The sequence below is a fragment of the Fringilla coelebs genome (assembly GCF_963513975.1).
Source record: "Fringilla coelebs genome assembly, chromosome: 1".
NCBI lineage: Eukaryota > Metazoa > Chordata > Aves > Passeriformes > Fringillidae > Fringilla > Fringilla coelebs.
Genome location: NC_140028.1, coordinates 136,873,597 through 136,895,194, shown reverse-complemented (window position 1 = coordinate 136,895,194; position 21,598 = coordinate 136,873,597). Strand labels below are relative to the sequence as shown.

The window sequence follows — 21,598 nt, the reverse complement described above, 5'->3', positions numbered from 1 at the left end:
AAACAATTCAATTTTCCCCTGTAAAACTGGATTTGCTTCCTAGACAGTGAAATGGCCTCTTCCCTTGAATTTGGGAGGCACGGTCAGAAGGCCCATGCTGTCAGCAGCCCTGGGCAGGCAGTGTTTGCACTCACTGCAAAGAGAGCACACAGCTTATCATTAGCCTGCTCCAAACGGCTTGGCTGCACCTGCACCTCACAGCAAACCAAGGAAAGGCAGAGTATTCTATTGACTTCCACTCAAAACTGGTACTGCAGGAAGAGAGCAATAAAGGATGACATGTGCTGTTCAGGTTCTGCACTGGGGCTGTCTTGGTGAGTGGTTCAAGCAGCCCTTGGCACAGGACAAGGATTCTCTTGCACAAGGATAGCTGAAGCAGCTTTGGGACCTCAGTTAGCTGAAAGAGAACTTCATGGAGAAGTCAAAATAACCAAAAGGAGGGGCAGTGAAATGGAAACTGCTGTCCAAATTTGTAAAATAGCAGTTCTGGATCATCAGAACTGAAGGGCAGAGTGCTGGCTACATCTTTTCCAAGAAACAGCTGTATTTATTTCTTTAAGTGAACCTCTTCTAGTTTGAGCTGATTGACCTGTAGTTCTACCTGTGTAATTCTTTACATATACCTGAACATTAGTTATTTTGTGCAAAACTGGAACTTTCCTCATGCAGGTTGGGAAACTCTGACAAATTATCTACCCACTTCAATTAAAGAATCTCAAACAAGCTTGAACGACATACAAGGTTGGGAAATCGGCTAGATAAGACAGCTTGCAGCACTTCTATCAAATTACATTTCCCAACATGCTTTATTACTGGGCAGAATTTTGATTTGTTAAAATGAATTCCCTGCATACTCAGGAAAGAGCCAGACAAGAGAATGATGCAATATTTGAGTGCTTCTGGCCTTTCTGATCCCAGGCACCGTTCACACATTTCTCTCCAGAATCAGGAAATGAGGTTTCTGAGTACAACCTACAAAGCCCACACTTAACCTGGGCCTCTGAAGGAGGTCTAGGCCAGAAAGCCAACAAAGAATACAGTTATGAATAGTAATCAGCAGGAGCACAAATCCAGTCAAAACTATGGCAGCACAGGTGGTGCTCACGTTTTATAAGAAGTCAGAGGTGTACATTATGACTGAAGAGAATCCAAGAGAACACAGAAATCCTTGTAATCCCCCACTTCTTTAGACCTAGGCCACTTGCAGGCACTGGCCTACAGGCCACCTGCTAACACTTATTTCTTTATTTATTCTAAGAAACAAATGCCAAAGTCATCAGGCCAGAAAAAAGACAAGCAAAAAGTGAATTTTTAAAAAGATACTTCCCATTTGTTAAAAATAGCTGAATTCTGGTCCCTACATGTTATGAGACCCTACATTAATTTGTGAGCACAGACCTTAGATTCTTTATACTGATTTTCCTTTTTGACAATTGTTTCTTTGTACTGTTGTTTTTGAAGCCTTCTCCTCACATAATTCTCTGAAGGCTTCAAGGCTTTTAGATTAACAGTAATCAAGTTGTAAAATGCTGGCAATGAAAGGAACAAACCCCTCTCGTTCAAACAGAAGGACAGCATGCATGAGCCACGTCATTCACCTCTGCATGTCCATGTTCACTTGATTGAGAGGAACCTATTAAAAAATAAGCAGCATACCAGCTTCAAAATACACCCAGGAATACTAAACCCCTACCTCTTCTAGTCCAAGCTGCTCCATAGAGTCACAATAAACTTCACTGTCTGAATCACTGGTTAAGTGCTGAGCTGCTGAGATCTCTTCAGTATTCTCTTCACTTGCACCTGCAAGTGCAGGGAAAGAGGGATAGCACACATGGTTTGTAAATGTGAGCCAGTTGAGCCAACCCTGGCAAAGACTGGAGCAATGAGTTAAAATGTGTAGGTGAGCATCAATTAATGATTCTTCTATCTACAACTGTCATCCTAACATGGATTCTGAATAAAGATGTTACATCAATTTAGGAATTATAGAAAACTTTTGCTAGTGGGAAAACTATACTTCATATTGGCATTTCTGCATGATAAATTTTAATTCTGCCTTTTTCATTGCCCTCTCCTTCCTAAGCTCAGTATAAAGCAGTTTTGCCTAAAGTTACATTAGTATTAAAAATACATATTCAGATCCCAGTTTCAACAAACTGGCATTTATAAAATGTTCAGCTTTTCAGAATGATAAACCAGATATAGGTGACTTTTGTTTTACAACAAATTCACTTTCAAAGGCAAATAGTATTTGCAAAGGTAGCATAATGATATTACAAGAAAACACTTCTGTGGGTTTAGGCCTCGCTGAATTCCCCTCTCTCTCTATAAGAGATACTAAAAGAAAGCTTTATTTTTAACTGGAATGAATTAATTTGTTTTAGTATTCTGTCTTCAGGTTTCTGCAACTGAAAGACACCATTACTAGTCTCTGAATCCTGGGATTAAGCTTCCAGAAAAAGAATATTTTTCATGAAAAACACGTGCAAATGAAAACACAGTATTGGAAGGACAATACCTTGGTGGGCAGCATTCTGAGCTATTTCTAGGCTTGGCTCTGTTTTATTTGTTTCTTCCTCTGGGCTCAAGCCATTCAAGGCAGATTTGGTCTGGATGCCATTCTGCATATCTGGGATAAAGCTGTCCTTGTAACAGCCATTACTAACAATGCCTTCCAAATCCTTAGCAGCTGCTGATTCGGGTTTCACATTCTTATAATCTGTAAAAGAAAAGAAAACTTTGCAAAGAGAAAGCTCTATACCTAATAGCTCCAACCATATCTCTTCACGCAGCTACCTTACTAATGGACTGTATGTGTAACATATCTGCAGAACGAAACATGTAAATGCCCCTATATTCCCATTTGTGTGGATTGTTCTGTTCTTGTAAAAAGCATAAAGAGCAAATACTTAAAACATAAGTAAGTAAATCTGAAGTAGGTATTTCTTCTAAACTAAATAATAATCAAAATGTCCTTGGAGGACATCTGTATAGAATTCTAAATATGTCATTGCATTTGGTTTTCACTAGATGCTGTTATTTCAGCATCCAGTTCTTTATGAACCCTCTAAATTAATCTCACTGAAAGTTCTGTTTTATTGTCTCTGAAGAAAAAAATAGTCATTTTCAATTCTACTCTTACAGGACATGTAGCCATTCATAGCTCTTACAAAAAAGCACTGGCAACAAAACCCAAAACAATGCAGGGTATAGATATTTAGATAACCTTTTGACAGAACTTGCTAGGCAAGTCAAAAATCATATGGCATAGCTTGCAAATTTGTACTAGTTTTAATTCTTACAGCCTAAGTTGAAACACAGATGTCTTTCACATATGCATTCACATATATTTCCACCTAATTGCCTTGAAAAAGCATTCATGATACTTTGGTATTTTCTGCCACTTAGGTGGCTGAGAACAACTCTGGGGCACACACTGATCCAGGAAACTTACCTTTTCCATTTATCTGCACTTCTTTTTCTTCCTCTTCACGAAGCCCTTCTTCTTCTGATTCTGCTCCACTATCGCTGCTTTCAGCTTTTCCATTTACAGCTTTTATATTTGGAGTGGAAGTCATAACATTACTAAGGTCTAAGAAAAAAGCAAAGAAAAAAAAATATTTTAAAGGAAACAAACACACACCACCACTACCATCCCCAAAACTATCAGTCACAGTTCTACAGAAGTACATCCATATTAGAAGATCTACCAAATAATGGCAACTTATTTCTATAAGTTCTTTATTAATTGGTTTAATGTTTTTATTTTGTGGCTCATCACTGAGAGCCTGACTGCTGGTGCAGATATTCTCAATGACTCTGTGCAGCCTCCAGGGAAATGACTGCAGCCACTTTCAGAAGGAGACTCAGACCAAGCCTATTACTGTATTTAGGTTACAGCTGCAGCTGGGACTGATATGGCCATATTCTTTTAAAGCCAGAAATCACTGTTTTAACAGAATTTCCCTTTTAGGCTGAAATGCTTCAAACCTGCTCACAGTGCAGAGGCAAATCTTGAAACATTATATTCAATTATGTGAACAACATAATTCTAAATAAGGTAAATACAATATTCCACACATCTGCTGTAATTAAGGCAGATGCAAAATATGGTAAGATGACTCATGTTTATACAGATATTTACCTAACAAATGACACATGGAAGTAAATTCCCTGAATTCAGTGAAAAACTTGATGAAATTAATATATACATTGAGCATTTTGTTCATAAGTATTTAAAGAAACAAATATTGAAATAGACAAAGTAACTACCAAATCCTTATTTTCCACATGTTGATCACTCCAAGGATCACAATTTACTGTAACAGTACAAAAAATTGAAAGGTAAACATCCATTAAAAAGATGAAGTATATCAAGGACAATTCTACCACCTCCTGTAAAAAAAGCTATGGTCAAATACATCCTGATGATCATTTAAGCCTCCTATGTTAGGACAGAGTACAAAGGTACAAAGAGGGGAGAGTTTCTGTGAGACACTTGAATAGATTACATGTTGGCTCCAAGGCTGAAATCTGACTGTTTTAATTGTCACCACAGCATTTCATTTGCATAATTTCTACGTTCTCTTGTCAGAACCTTGAAAGATTTATTCTCACATTTCGGCTTAACATTAAACTGCAAAATAATATCCAATTACATTGGAGTTGCCAAACCAGCTTCACTACTTTCTCTGCTGCATGGTAATTTAAAGCAAAGGCTTTTTTCTACTTTAACCTTCCAGTGAAGAGCCTTCCCACATTTCTCTAGTTTCCAAGCTTATCCACAGCACTTTAAAAAGAGAAAAAAAGGTAAAATAACTTATTGTATAGTAACAATGAATATGTTAAATATTAAGTTCAACTTAGTTTTATTGCAAGGTAATGTTTTTTTGCATCACTGCTTTGGATTGATTTAATCCTTCTCTTATCTGAAGATTAAAAAACACCTACTTTATTGTAAAATGAGAATTGGAAAAGCCATTGTCTATCTTGTACACCACAAGAATATAAGCACTTGCTCATTTTCTCCTCATAGGTCACTACTTATTTGCACAGAAATTTACTTCACAAAAGAGAAATCCCAACATAGTCCCATTTTTTTTCCTCACGAGTGTGTGTCATGAATTGCGAATGCTAGTTCTCAAGATGTTTGTCTGAGAAGCAGCAGCATAAGAAGGATAAGGCAGCAGTTATGTCCTCACAGCACGAGCATTAGGCACAGACACAGCCCCCGTGGCACTGTAAGGCACACGTCACCCTTCCCTTTAATAACATGGGGGTGGGGACACAATCATCCATGTGTCCTACCCAGCCGTGGGAGTAAACAGGAAAGACAAGACCAGGAGGAACATTGAGCTGTGAAGGGGAATTAAAACTGCAAAACTCTTCATCCTACCAAAGATACTGCAAAAAGCTTCAGCTACACCATAAGGCTTTTCCTAAGATTTACTTCTTTTCTTTTTGAAAGGAATGTTTTTGAACATTCAAGCATGTTCTTTCTTCACTTACTTGCAGTAAGGAGATTATTCATTTGGGGAAACTTCTAAGTGATCTATTACATACATTTAAAACAAGAGGAGGAACTGGGAGAATGCATCAACAGTTACAAATTAATGGTACCACATCACAGCACACCTGAATAACTGAAATCCATCAGGATCATATTTCTTCTACTAAGTCATTCTTAGCAAAAGTGCTCCCAAAGACCATGAAGAGGCATTGCTTTGATGCACTCTAAGAACACAACCCTGTACAGAGTCTGGCCACCTGAAATGCCAGGCTTAATTGTGTGCTTTTCCTCAGAACCCTTACCCTGCTATCCTCATCAGCTCCATCCCCAATTGCTTTTACTACATAGTAAACCCACAGTTGGCTGCCCTTCTCATTGCTCTGAGTATCTGCTAAGGAACCAGTCATGACGGTCAATCATCAGTTTAATCCTGGGGGTGACAGGTTTAAAGACTAAGCAGAGAGAGCCAACTAGCAGTGACTTCTACATCCCCTGCCAGTAGGTTAATGGCTGTTCCCTGAGGAATATATATTCTCAGTGTGAATGACACAAGTTAAACAAGCTTTTAAAACCTTACTTGGCTTGTGCTAATCCCACCCAGCCACCCCTCAACCCTTTATTTCATCTACTCACTTCAACTGCATGCAAATTGTTAGGAATTTTTTCTGTTGCCCTACTTTAGATACTGTAGAATTCCTTCTGGTTTATTATTTTCATGTCACACATACAACATCAAAATGTGGGATTTGTGACAATTTTTTAAATCAAAGCTGTACTGTTTTTCAGCCCTAGAAGGAATTCTACTCAGTAAAAGGCTAGGCTGTGGGTTTGGGGTTTTTAATGCTAAATAGTAGGAGCTGTATAACAGTAACAACTTCAAACAGAAAGAAAGATTTGTCAAAAAAAAAAAAAAAAGGCAAGATGGAAAGGATGTGAAGAACAAGCATGCAACTTCTCTACAAACTTTCACCAGATGTTTATTTTCTAGTATCAGCTCTAAGGGATTTCCTACAAGCCATTACTAAAAACATTTCTTTAAAGGCATCACTACAATTCTTCTCAATGGCCAGTATAATGGGGCTAAGTTTCTCAAAAGTATGCGATTTTTAATTCTTCACATATTTCGAGGCTGTTTTTGTTACCCAGATGGGAGTTCAGAACTTAAAGGCCTCTGTACATCTGCCCCAGCTTGAAGGTCAATTGACAAAGAGAAGCTTGCCTAGCAGGTTTTTCTCAAATGCCTTGTATTTTTGTTTTATGAACGGGCATGTAATTCTTATACAAAATTAACATGCACTGCTGGAGCTGTACTGATGGTTAGCCCAGTACACCACAGTATCATCCTCTCACAAGTTCCACAGCCTCTCACATGCTTTGAAACTACCAGTGATCAGGAGCCAGTCTGCAACAGCGCATGAAAGACATGATAAAACATTTAGCTAGCTGTGTACACCCTCAGTGTTTAATAAAAATTACGTGTTTACATGAAATACCATAACATCTGCTCAATAGCAGCAAAATCTTAACCACTAAGAAAGATTATTTCTGTGACCTACACTTGTATCACTTTGTGTAGGGATCTCCCTGCACACCTGTGTTTATGTTAATTCTCAAGGAGTCTATATGTTGTACAAAGTTGTTTTCATCATCAGGTAACTGTAATTATGTTCTAGCCATCTCCCCTTGATGTTTCATGCTTGTTACTGATCCAAGTAGGCTCCCTCCCTTCAATTCCAAGTTTGTGCAACCATGTTCTGCCATTTCCAATATACTTGGTTACACAAATCCCCACCTCATTTTGAAACTGATGTATCAAATACTGCAAGGAGCAGTGTCTGCATGAAGCACAAGTGGTACATGCAAGCATCTGGGAGCAATAAGCTCTTCAGCTAGAACAAGAGTTTCTATTCTCTCATTTCCTTGCATTCTTTTTAATATAGGACACTATATTAAAAGATATCTATATCACTATATTAAAAAGATATTTTCTTCTTTACAAAGAAAATTTCCAAGGGCCCAGCCTGCTCTGCAACATCTGTTCTGCACTACTCAAACAAGCAGCCATCACAAATAAGAAGAGATTTTAGAAGAGTCTGTCAGAAATACAGACTGAAAAATCTAAAAATCGTTACTTGAACTACCATGGTTTTATTTCTTTTAAATTTAAGTGCGTTAGGTGCAAGTTCTCTGATGAATGTACACACTAAGCACACACTGGGGCAGCCACATCTTCCACTATACAGTTTTCCTTTTTTTTTGGTGGTTTGTCTTCCTAAATTTTACTGTAACAGAAAAAGCCTCTCCTCATTTTCATTTTTCTTTTAATATGGTCCAAAAGACTACAGCCTTGTTTTGTCAGCATTCCTCTCTCTGCTTATGTGCCTTTCAAGCTGTTACACTCCAAGAGATGACTCTGTATTTAATAAAAAAAATTTAATCAACAATACTCACATCTTTATTTACCATTAATAAACATTAAAACAATAGCCTGTGGATAAGAACAAACACAGAAAACAGCCACGTCTCAGACATTCATATTAACTTGCAAATACAGTATTTAGGATTACTGACTAGTCATCCCAGACCTTTACATTTTTCAGTACCTAAGGAGTTTCTCATCTCCACCCATATTGCCAGTACCTTTTCGAAAGATTTTCAGAATATGTGCCATATAAATAAGGATATCAAGTTTTGACTTGGATACATTTCCCTCCTCCCTGACGCTCCTCAGCCTTCTACAGTAGAGACAACATGCCTGGGATTTCCCAGCAGAGGGAAGGCCAGGCAGAAGAGCAGCTGCTCCACAGGCATTCCCAGCACTGGCAGGTAGCTCCACAAAGGCCCCCAGATGTCCAGGGCCACCAGGCACACACAGCTCGGTTACACGGCGCGTGTGCAGCAGGACCAACGACCCAGGCTTTGCCAGCACTCTGTCAGCACCTCAGCCAACGTGTGAGAATGAACATGAAGAACAGCTGCTTCTTATATGTTGGAACTTGAAAGCACAGTAACACCAGTCCGGGATCCAGGATGTCCCCAAGCCTGGGACTACTTCCCTCTGGGAGGAGCAAAACTTGCTAAGCTCTTCTCTGTGCAGAAGAGATAAAGTCATCATTTGGAACTTTCACTTTGCATGGCAGCTAGGAAGGAGCATTATTCACTCTTGAGTTTTGTCCCAGAAAATACAAAACGTGAGAACAGTGAACTCAGAACCCTATAAAGAAAACTGAATTATGCTTGAAAACAACACAAGGCCACATAGCTGAGTCACATATTGTAGCCTTGAATTGTAGCAATCAAAAATTGTTTTGCCCTGTACCAGAAAAAACCAAACATGAAATAACATTAAGATCATAGTCTCCTGCCATCTGCACCAAGCCTACCATCTGAACTGCCTTTTACAAAGCCCATATCAAACAGTCTCAGAGGTAAAATAAATGGCCTTTCTATGCATCTAAAAGGCTATAATTAATTATTTTTGCTACACAAAGTTAAATACAAAATGCCAGACTGTGTCCACTGGGTACTTTTCTGACAGCAATCAAGATATGACTACCTATATCTGACCTTCCCCAGCCTCCCACACCCCTATCCACTGCTTCTTTGTAGCTTGTCTTTGTAGAACAGGGCTCTGAGAAATACAGATTCCAGGTCTTTTGTCACAAGATCTTTACAATAAGACAGCGAAAATATAAGATACCAGAATTATCTGGCAAGTGGGTGCATCTTCTAAATTATGAAACCTAAAGAGCTTTTGACATTTACTTTTCCCTTTTGTAGGGAAATCTTGTCTGGCTGGAAGGAAAAAATCCAAGTTCAACAACGAATTATGCACCAAAACTGTTACTGTTGACTCAACCCAGCGTGAATCACAATACAGACAGGCTTTTCTGTCCATGGAAGAAAACATCTCATAGCTCCCTCCACTTACAAAGAAACAATTTTTAATCTTACATTCCACCATTTGGATACTTTGCTGCTCATCCTGTGGCAATATATTTTCTGATCACTCTGTATGAGAGGGGAGCTGTTGAAATACTCAGGCTTACAGCTACACTGATGCTCTGCCCTGATTTCCAGCACCGTTAGACAGCACTGACATAAAGCCATCAGCTTGCAGTCGAGTTCACAAAGGAGGCTGAGATTTGGTGCGTAAAGCATGAAGCAGGTATAGATTGCAACAGGACAAGCCATGGCTTGTTGGGTCACTGATTCCACATCTCACATGAGACTCTCCACTGACTGGCACTTGCTGGCCCAGCCCTTAATCTTCTATAATAATCCCATCCTGCAGCAAATGCTGGAGAGAACGTTCTAGACACTTCTGAAGGCTAAACTACTGAGATTTTAACAAAAAGTATTTGTATAGTAAGTTTCACAGTAGCCTTTCTGAATATCATTTGTAACCTTGATTATACCTGTTAATTTATAGTTAGAAACTAGAAGGGGAGAAAAGTTTAAAAGATGGGATTTAAAAAACCTCACTCACCCACACACCGAGCAGCTCCTCCTGCCTCAATGCAACTCCTCATTATGGTGCAGCCACTAACAGAACCTAATAAAGCCCTGCAGTTCAAAGCAACATGGATTTTAGATCTTTTTCCCCTTCGTCTGAATGACTAAGAGATTCACTGACATTGAGCTCTCTAAAAATCCTAGTGAAGAAAGGTGAAAGGAAAGGGAAGGAAATCTGTTAAGCAAGTATCTTTGAAGTCAAAGAGCCATGAAAAAGTGAGCTTATGAAGCAAACAGAGGGTGTTTCAGAGCAAAGGCTCACACACAAGCAGAAAGAGCCACCAAATGCCCCGCTAGAAAGCAAAGACACTGAAAACAGCCTGAGAAGGTCTTTGATAATACAAAACTATCTGAACAGATCAACTACTCATACACAACCTAAAGAAACACAGTTGGAAAATATATTGCATTTTAAGAGTAAGAAAAGTATTTCTACCTGGAAAATAGTAATTATGAACAGACTCACTTTTTTCAAAGCTGATCCTGTACTAACTACTGTCTTTGAAATACAAATGTTTAAAAGTATTTGCTTGTTCTAAAAGTACACAGACCTCAGTGAGTATTGTCTTTTAAACCCAGCTCCCATATTGAATGCAGGAAGACACCAAGCAAATTGTTAAACAGTTGAGTCTGCCTGTGAGCTGGGCCAGCTTCTGCCATTCACACAAGCAGTGCCCTGCACAGGTTCCTCCTTCACAGCCTGTGCTGCCATCAGCACTGCCCCAAACCAGCATATGCAGCACTACACAGCACCTTACTTCAGCAGACCTTCATCTGGTGCAACAGCAACACAACTGGGAGAAAAGCTTTCAGGAGGGAAATGGTCCTTAGGAAGCCAAGGTATAAGAGTATTATAATGGTAACTTCCTACAGCCTCTGCAGTACCTAACCTCTTGTTACTGGAGGCAACATTTGGTTTTCACAAAGGTTTACCAACACCACTACTACGCAGCATGCAGGCAAAGGGTCATCTTTATTTGGCAGGACTTTAGAACAGATTAAATGCCTTTTCACAAAGCAGAAAGATTATACAGAAAAATTCTACTGAACAACCTGCAAACAATTTTCAGATACTTTGCTTAGTTGTTCAGATACCTTAACTTAGTGTGGGAGCCTGTCAGATAGGGATTTCCTTGCTCCCCTTTTGGATTTACTCTCATTCTGAAAAAAGAAAATATTCACAAACATTCTCAAGGAAACATTCTGAAGGATGAATTGGTTCTGAAACACTCAGTATTTTCCACCCCGCATCAGATCACTAGGTGCCAATCCTAGCCTACCTCTGGCTTTTTCAGCTATTATAAAACAAGAAAACTTGAATGGCCATTCTAAAAAATTCACATTTACTGAGCAATGGTGTTTTGAAGCTTCTTTGCCTTTTTAAGGTCAGATTTCGGTGCATTTACTCTCAAGTGCAAAAAAAGTTAAAATGTTACTCTTCTAAAGCACCTGTGCAGCTTATGTATCACTCTACTCTTCCAGCAGCTACAAACAAGAGTCTTTTCTATAACACTGCAAGAGTTACCTCTTCCCTTCCACATTGCTAGGTCAGCTAAGAGCCCACTTTTTTCTTTGATGTCCAGTATATCATGTACCCAAAAATAATTTGTCAATGCCTTTGTCTGTAAAGAAGCACTTCATACCTGTCAGAAAGACACTACTGACACAGCTTTCCAGAGGAGTCAAGCTTCTCACACAGCTGCAGGGTGACCTTTCCAAACACTACCCAGTTTATATGCTTTCAAAATAACTCTTAGATTTGCTCCTCTTATTGGAGTGAATTCTCTATTTTTCGTTCTTTACCAACACATGCAAGTCTGGATATTTGTAACCCATGGACCCAGTAAGTTCATCCTCATTTTCTAGTAGATATTACAAGTCATTGATTTCAACACTGGCATGCCAGACTTCTGTGTTCTTTATTAAGTACTCACAGGCTCTATTGATTCAGAAAGGCAGTATTTCAATGGTTTGTATTTAACATTTTCAAAGACCCACAAAAACTAGAAATGCAATTATAAAAGGCTATACTTTTCTGTTGAGGTCAATCTGCTAGAGACAATACACAAACCATAACTGATGTACGCTGAGCTTGCAGACAATTCTCTTTCACTAATTCAAGAAACTGTTGATTTTGAGGCAGTGGCATACAATTCCCAAACAATTAGATAATGATCTGCATGCACATTAAAGTTTGATGGAAGAAAGGAAGGCAAACTCAAAACAGAATGGACCAGAAGATGGGGGCACAATATGAAACAAGGTAGTCAAGAGAAGGGTCCCAGATTTCAGAAGATACCAACTGCCTGCCCTTGAAAAGCATACCTTCCACAGCAGAATTTACAGACTGTAGGGGTTTGGGAGTGAGGAAAGAAACTAGCATGGATAAACTCACACAATCAAAACATAACCATGTGTCAATTTTTAACAGTATTGTCACCAGTGTTTACATCACCTCAGACAGACTTGGGTCCTTTCGTTCTATTCTTTAGTGTGTATCTGAAAGACTGAAGGTAATCATGCTTCTATACTTCTGTGGAATATTTTGGTACCTGTACTGTAAACAACAATAATTATTTCCAGCTTCACTTTTAATCAGGGAAGTGGTAAGAGAACCAAAGAAAGGGCTTCAAAACCTTAAATGCAATGGTAAAGTTGTAACATTCAAGGGACTTTGTGAAAATCTGCCCTAATTTACTGTGGCATAATCAGATGTTGCACCTGTAAGCGGTATGAATGATGACATATCACCAGAATTATTGCAACAATGACAGAACAAGGTAAAGCTGAAATCTGCTGTTCTGTTTAACTTACACTGCCTTATATATAAACTACCTCTTTAAAAAACAAGTGTGCTAGATTTGTTATGGAAATAAGTACAGTTCAACTTCCATGATTCTCTATGTCATTTTTTAAAGAAGTGGCTTCTGGCACTGAGCCACAGACAACAAGTCCAAGTAAATCCTTATTACACAGATCACTGACCTGAATCTACTGATACTCTTACCCACCCATCAATCCAGCTGTCAGACAAACCTATTGCATCCCACACATGAAGTATACACAACTTCAGTTGAGAAAAAAGTAACACCCACTTTCAAAATGGCCATGTAAAAACTTCTACCACTACTTTTCCCGCAAAACAAAAATTATTTCTGTTGCTCTGAGGCTTGATAATAAAACCACATTCCTTTAAGGCAGGGTGAAAAAAACCACATACAAAAGGCAATTTAACCAGTTGACTCATGCTTCTTAAAGACATTAACCAATTTATATGTGCAATGGATTTAGTTTTTAAAAACAGTTTCAAGTTTTGCCCTGTTGCATTTCAGTTTTTAAATATCCTTTTGAGCCAGATTTAAACAACTGTAAGACTTACACAACAGCCTTATGAACACATTACCTGTAACATAATAATTGGTATGATCAAAACATTCTCACAATGGCATTGCTAAATAAAAATCAACACAGATTTTTATGCAGCTGAGATACCACTAGGTTTGCCACCTGTCAGTAATTTAAAATGTTTAAATATTCCCTTTATGAACTTGAGCCTCAGAAAACTTGAGAAGCCATGATTTAAAAAGCATGATGTTTGATTGACAATTTTTTTTTTACATTTTAGATTAGATGACAGAGTTGGATCTCCAGAACTCTATTCATTTTGGCAATCCACACCTACATCAGAAGGTATCAATACACATTAGCTCATTTTCTTAATGGAAAGGCACAAACTAGATTTTCTTGGGGGAGTTGTTTTGTTTTAAATACTCTCCTTTCTTCAGGCTTCCTTCAGCAGCTCAAAAAGCCTGTTGACAATGACTAAACGTGCAGCTTCCTGGACCTAATCATCTCAAAAGTAAAATAAAACCCAGTCTAATGAAGTGGCAAGCCCAGAAGTCACAAATGTTAGCAGGAAGTTCCTACAGCACCAAAACAATGGAAATGATGGTTTTACACATAATTTATTATTCCTACCTTCCAAATACTTAGAGACTTTCTCCATTCGAACTGCCATATGGTAAAGAGAATGAACAAAGAGATGCAACATTTAGCTTTTAAATCATTTACAGAAAACAAGCCCCCAAAACCATTGAGTTATGATTATTAGTAGTACAAAGAAAGTTATTTGTCCGAACCTGATGTTAGGTCAGATCCTCTGTTCTTTTTATCTTCTACTATTTCATAGAAAGGGCCTATTACTTGGAGTAACTCTTCAACTTTGTCCGTCATTGGCATACTCTCAAGAATCTGCACAAGTCCAAGACATGAAGCATCTTATGAAACAGCATTTCAATCATTCATTCATTTCAACTGATTTTAAAACTGCTGGTTATTGCAAAACTCAGTAACATTTCACTAAGTCATTAAACTAGTTATTCTGATTTTTGTTTACTTTTTTTTTTAATTACAGGGAGAGAACATAAAACTAAGTTATTGAATAAGAATCTTATAATTACATTAACTTTTTTCAGGTGAAGATGAGATGAGAGAGCTAATACATTTGCCAACACTAAAACACAGCCTTGACACAGTAATTATTAGTAGATCTTGGAATCCATTATTTCTTCAATTTTGAACTAAACTATCTCAAAGTTCAATAGGATGCTGATATTTATAATTTTAAATATCAATATAATTATTTTATAGACAAGTCTTTTCACAGAAAAAATAAAACGGAAATACTTTTTTGTCTTAGAGGATTCTTAGGTACTGTCAAACCCTGCCGCCTTCAATGGAATGTAAGGAGCAGATCAAAAGTGCTCTACTAGGTCCTTCTAAGCCCAAACAAAAAAGTGGGCACAATAAAGCAAAACTGAAACAGCACAAAGACTCACTTAGATGAAGAACAAACTAGAACCAAGTTCTGCTTTTGAAGTAATTTGGAACATTTCTTCATTTTAAGTTACAAACGCAATATCTTTTATTATATGATAGGAATGCAAAATCTTAAAACTAAAATAAATTAAACAGAAGAGGTTCAATAGTTGGATACTATTTTTAAAGCAAATTGTATTATTGTCCCATTCTAGTTTAAGTCTTTTCAAACAAGCTTTTTGCCAATAGCTTTGTTCCTCTTTCATCCTCTACTTTTTTAGTTACTGTATTTTAAAAGTGGCAATAGCTATAGGTAAAAACACAGGCTGAAGCAAACTAACAGCTACAGTGCACCTCCTCCTCCTGAAGGGCACCAAGAAAGCAACAGATGAAGGTACATGCTGCCACAGAACATGCTGCGCAAAGGCACCGAGCACGCCAGCATGCAGTAGGAGCAAAAGCTGCAGCACTATTGCACAGAGCAGGAGCTCCAGGCAGGCTAACACCTCGCAAGTCAACACCTGCAAACCAGTCAAGGATACCAAGAGACAGCAATTCTATTGACCTGCAGTTTCACTGCCACTTCTCTGATCTGCTCAGTGTACGTAATTCATTCTGTCTTTGTTAGGGAGAAATACTCAGATACACAGAGCTGGATATGAAACAGAGATTGAACAGTTTTGTGATTGCTGATCTTTTAATTTCAATAACATTGAGAGAAACAAGAAGCCTTTCCTAGAATAAGGCTCGTATTTGTTTTTATTTCTATTGTCACCTTTGTAAACTGTTTCATACATGCATTTCTGTGATGCCTGCACATTACTGCTCTTCATGTGTTCTAAACAGACCTCAATATATTCTGTGCTTCTTATAGCACTTAGAATTTTTTCTAACCGCTAGCTTTTTGGTGAGCACAAAAAGAGAAAATACTTTCACCAGCAAAAGTAACTGCTTGCTTATTATAGCCACTAGGCTTAATAATCACTCTCAAAAATTCAAAGTGAAAAATAAGTTATTATGTATCCTGATTTACTGTTTTCCTCAGATGCCACATAATTCACATACACTCATGTTTTAAATTAGAAACACCACATAGTGTTAACACTTCATGCTAAGATATCTCTTATTTGTATTACATAAGAAAACAATATATCTGAAATGTAAACAAATTCGTTTAAACAGCATTGCAAAATAAATTTCAGAAATCTACCTGAAACAAACTAACCTTGAGTCTGAGCTCGCGTGCATTTTGTTTATTTTAACTAAAAATAATACATTTGTGTTCATATCTCATCAGCATATCAAAAGATCACCCAGACACATTCCTCAACTGTGATTTTCAAGGTTACCACATTAAGGAGGGAAAAAACCCCAAAGCAAATTTGGAATTTTGTGACAGGATCATCTGGTGCGTGCATAGCCCAAACACAATGTGCAAATGCCAGGGAATGCCCCAGGACTGGGGGAATATGGCAGGCTTATACACCCTTAAACACAGTCCTGGGATATCAGCATACAAGCGAGTTTTTGCACCCTCAGACATGGATACCCACACAGCAACAGCAGATTGCCCACAGTAAGTCCATGAGGATTAGTGCAGTATGTGCTGATAGAACAACCCAGTGGATCCATTTGAAATGCACTTCCATCGACATTTCAAGTAGCATCAGTTGGGATGGAAAAGCTGAAGCTAGTATTCCAAATGTGAGAACTGAAACAGCACCAAAGCAGGGTAAACAGATTCCCCAGCTTCAAAGCTGAGCAAGGCAGGAAGTCATCTGCTCTCCAATCCCCACACATAATCCACACAGAAGCAGAATATTTGTGGTTCATTAGGGTGAAGGAAGCAGACTTCCTCACAGGAGGCTTACTAGAGTTTTTTTAGAACAAACATTGCAGTTTCACTTGGTTTTAGTGTCTTGACCAAACGAGTTACTGCACTGAAAAAAACCCATAAGGTAATCTACTGAAATATCAACACATATTGAATTCAAAATTTGAAATGAAGCACTAAACCTTGTAACACACATTCAAAGGAATTGTTAAAATGTAGTGGGATTTTTAATCAAACAAACAGTATTTGGCCTTCTGTGGTTTCTGGATCTGCTTATTTTCCAGTTCAGAGCAGACATAGTAATAGAAGCAGGAACTAAATTACTAGAACTACAGACAGGAAAAAGAACAGTAAATCAGACTTCAGCTCCCTGCCTAGTAAAAAATTTTAAACAGATTCAGAGTTTGATGTCAAGATAGTGGCCTTGGAAAAAAGCAAGTGTATTTGGAGTAGAACCTTTTCCCTTTGACTCAAACATCATTATAATGATAGATTACAATTACACTTTTGTTCAGATTGACAGCAAATAATCTTTAAACTGGAAAAGTAATCTCTAAAAGTTTTAGTGAAAAGACTGCAGTGAAAAGGGTTAGTTAAGAAATTACATTAAACTTTTAACTGTTTAGTTAATGCTGCAATTCCTGCTTTGTATGGTAACTGTGACTGCTTACAAGCTACTTATCTATTTGAAAACAGAGCACATTACTCAATGCTAATAGTTTCACTGCAACTATAACATTCATAGAATATTTTCATAACAATTACAGAAAATTTAGGTTGCTGAGTTCTTCCTGAAAAATAGAAAATTATTAAATTTACATATTGGATTATATTCATGTCTTCAGTCATGAGAGTGAGACTTTTTCTCCTAAAGTCCTTCTGGAAAGTTGTTTTAGTCTCTTTTCCAGAACAAGGATCACTTACCTCTCTCAGCTCTAAGAACTGAGGCAGTGTGCAGTACAGGTTTTTTTCCTTAATTCCCCCTTTACCATTATTTCAGTATTTCACTTTCTTTAGGTCTGTCATTTAAGCTTTGTGTCAGCTAGAGCTCTCAGGTTTCACTGAAAACAACACAAATTCTGTGTTTTGAAGGAACTTTCTTTTTCCCACAGGCCAAACAGCATAGTACTGAAATGTAACAGTTCACATAGGGGATAAATCATTTGAAGCTTTGGCAGCAGTAGTCAGCAAGACCCCCCTCACATTCCTCTATTTCTGGAACATTTTTTCTAGAATATCCCTTCATTAGCAAACATACCTTTTTCATTTCATCAACATAGGCTATCATGGCTTCTTCTTTGGACATGTTTCCCAAGGCACTCCAAGCATCCCTAGGAAAGAAAGTCACATACACCTTCAGGATCTTCAGGGCATACTGGATTTTTTCAACTTGGCCTTAAGTAGGTCAGTTACGTAATGTCCAAAGTTTCTCTGATATGAGTAAAATGCAAGAATGATTCACATTATTTTTTTAAGTACAAATATATAATTTGCTAGGATAATCACACAGTGGAAGAAGAAGCAAAAAACTGAACAGACTGGGGACTGAAGAGTTCCTCACTGACTACCTATGATTATGTACCCAGTAAGTTGCAAATAAGCCCAGATAAAAGACACACACGTTACCCTTTTGACTAAGTTGAGTTTAAGATCCTCTGCTGTATAAAACAAAGAGGCCCAGACACTTCAGCCAGCACCTACAAACAGCTGTCACTGAGGTAGAACAAGCTACAAGAAAAATCTCTCCTTTTTGAGTTTAGCAACTGGGGAAAGACACATCAGTCTAGAAGGCAAATAGTTATCGCAGCAGCTACTTATGACCTAAATAAAATCTTCCCCTCTCCAACTCTGCAAGACAGAAAACTCTAACCAAATTTATCAGTATTGCACAAGGCATCTGTCAGAACAAAGACTGCAATAAAACAGTCCCTCAGTCTTGCACGTTATTTGACATTCCAGAGTATTTGTCCCGCTCACAGAAAACCACTAAGGTTGGTGGCTGACATTCCAGCTACAACCAGCCAGGTGGATGAAAGCTCCCAGCCCTAGTCTATCCCCTGCACTCTGGCTTGGGGAGGCTAAAAAGGAAGGAAAGGGGAAAAAAAAAAGTCCTAGGAATCACTTCACAGATTCCCAAGAACACCATGACCACAAAGACAGCAATAATATTTGTTCTTCGGGACAAATCATCATTTAAATATTATAAGCAAAACATTCACATTGGCTTTTCAAAGAGAACTTGGCAATTTAGTGAATCAGAAGTCTTCCCAGGCCAAGGCAAACACAGATAGTGGAAAGACCTGCCACTGAGCAGACAAACCAGAAACATTTCCACCAAGAGCTCAGACCTGTATTAGTAGTTGACAGTGAGCACTTATTTACTTCAGGCTCACATCACACAAGAAAACTCAAGAAGGAAGAGCTTCAGACACTCCTCCACATCACTTATTCTTCAGAGCACCTAAGACTTGATTTTACAACATGGGATAAACACTGCAGAGGTACCATGATGGTGGTTGCCCAAGAAAAACCTGCCCATCTGCATAATCCAAGGGAACGTTTCCACCTGCAACTCTGAGAAGTGACCAATTATCTGAGTTAGAAAGTTGAAATACAACAGAAAACTAATTCAAGCATCAAAGGTTGTAAACACTCTTTTTATTTAAAAAAGAAAGTATTTAGAGAGTTTCTTTCTCCAAGTGCTACTCTTCTAAACATCTCCACTCTGAGCATAAAAAAAATTCCCCAAAACAACAACTTATGAAAAGTTACCATTTGTATCTACCAATTGGATCCCAAAATCCAGGTCGAGGAATGTTACAGGGTCCTTGGGTTGCTTGCTTATAAAAGCTATAGAACTTGAGCATCATTTCATTCGTTGGCTGGAATGAACCTAGTGAAAACATTTTAAAATACAATTAAATTGTCATGAAGAATATTAGTGAGTATTTTACAAGCCTAATGGTTCTGTGAGAAAACAGCCTGCAGCCTGTTACAGCAGTACGATATAAGCCAACAGAGAACATCTTCACATCATCTACTGAGAACCAGCACCACTGAAAATATTTACTGTACAAACAGCAAGTTTCAGATGGAACCTTTCCTACTGCTGAGGTCAAACTCCACAATCGGAATAAAAAAAGATAATAAGTAACATCAAGCCGAAGTCCTTTCACTCAGTTTAAAGGGACAGGTTTAGCTCTAAGTAAACAAAGTATCCTGCAAGTCACTTTGGTGTTAACAAATGGTAACTTACTGCAAGTCTCCAAAATTTAAAAATAAAAATAAAAAAATCCAAACAAACACAACCCAAAACACGGCCTTCAGCAGTGTTTTTGTTTACCTTGGGTATTTGACAACACTTTCAGTTAAAGTTTCACCGTACCTCCCGATTTGGTTTTCTCGTCTTCCTTTGTGGAACATATTTTTGTAGAGGTAAAAAATGTAAATATAAAATTCTAAGAGCTAACAGGGAAGATTCATAACCAATCCATTAAATCAAGTAGCTTGAGGTTGGATTTTAATAACTAGAAGTTTACAGTGACGTTTGTCTCAAAACCTCAAAAAACATCCGATTGTACTTTACACCATAATTAATGTATGTAATAAATAAATGTTTTTAAAATTATCACAACTCTTATCAAAAAGATAAGTTCTGGAGTTTTTTTCCTTTTCCGTTTTGTTAACTCTTTCAGCAGAGGGGAACTCACGGTAACAGCTTTGTTAAAACAACTTCATGATTTCAGGGAGGCTGAAATCGCGGGCAGCTGACAGATCCCCTTGGTCCAGGCGCCCGACTGAGGAGCTCCCGGCAGGGCTCAGAAGGCCCCCGAGCCGGCGCTCCCGGCGAGAGGCGGGGAGCAGCACTAATGCCGAGCTTTCCAGCGGTTCTCCAGCCGCTGCTGGGGCGGCCCCGCTGCCCCGACCCCCCCTCGGCCGCGACGAGCCCCGCCGCCCGCCGGGCCCTGCCCGCTCCCGGAGCTCGCCCGGCACCGATGGCGCCGCTGCCGCCGGACCCCCCCGCCGCACTCACCATTTTTGGGCAGGCTCTGGATCACCTTCACGGCCGCCTCGAACCTGGTGGCGTGCAGAGAGCCGGTCTCGGCCATGGCTCCGGCCCCTCACCGCCTCCTGCTCGGCTGCCGGGCCGCGTCCGACGGGACAGGCTCGGCTCAGCCCAGCGCCTCCGCCGCAGCCGCCTGCACGGGAGCGGCGCCGGGAGGAGCCGGGCCGTACCCAGCCCCAGCCCCAGCAGCCCTGTTCCCGGCCTCGGCCCCGGCCCCCGCCCCCGCGCCTCCCCTCCGGCGGGGCCGGGACAGCCCGCCCAGCACCTCGGACCGACCTCGCCCCGCACCCCCGCCCGGCCCCGCGCTCAGCCCACCCCGACCTCCGCCCCGGCCTCAGGCGCCCATGTTACGTCTCCCCCAGCGGCTCCCTGCCCTTCCCTCCTCCCGCACCGCCCCGAGGCCGCGGGGGCACGCCGGGAAACGTAGTTTCTTTGTCTCTCCTTCTTCTTCCTCCCCTTTCTCCCCTCCGCTTGTATTGCTGCAATACGGGAAAATTTGAAAACGTGCCAATGCCATATTCCACCCGTTTTACGGACCTCGGTTATCTTCAGGACGCCTATCACCTGACAGCCTGACGTGCTGCTGCCTCCCCTCCTCAGGACAGCGGTCCTCATACTCTCACCTAGTCACACACAATTCACCTAAGGTACCACTGTAGACACATTTTTTGAAATAGGTTTAACGACTCTTATTTACATTAAAATTTTAGGCATGCCTAGAACCCAGGGAGCTACTATTTCCATGGTATCCAGAGATGTGGGTGAATAGCAGCACAGCACTACCAGTTAGCTCGGTAGCTAATAAATGAATGGCCTTATTCAAAAGCGCTGCGCATCCAGCACTCTGCAAAGTCAA

At 39.5% G+C, this 21,598-nt stretch overlaps 1 protein-coding gene across 1 annotated transcript in view; it reads right to left on the bottom strand.

The window, feature by feature from the left end:
* Positions 1-21,007, bottom strand: part of ACBD5 (acyl-CoA binding domain containing 5) — a 30,351-nt gene extending 9,344 nt beyond the window's left edge. The window contains exons 1-7 of the mRNA XM_084208410.1: positions 20,710-21,007; positions 19,449-19,569; positions 17,935-18,007; positions 14,164-14,275; positions 3,455-3,592; positions 2,519-2,719; positions 1,694-1,800 (exon numbers count right to left, since the gene is read on the bottom strand). Of these exons, the coding sequence (XP_084064536.1) occupies positions 1,694-1,800; positions 2,519-2,719; positions 3,455-3,592; positions 14,164-14,275; positions 17,935-18,007; positions 19,449-19,569; positions 20,710-20,785 (828 nt within the window). The 5' untranslated portion in view covers positions 20,786-21,007. The remainder of the gene's footprint in view (positions 1-1,693; positions 1,801-2,518; positions 2,720-3,454; positions 3,593-14,163; positions 14,276-17,934; positions 18,008-19,448; positions 19,570-20,709) is intronic.
* Between the last annotated feature and the right edge of the window lie 591 nt (positions 21,008-21,598).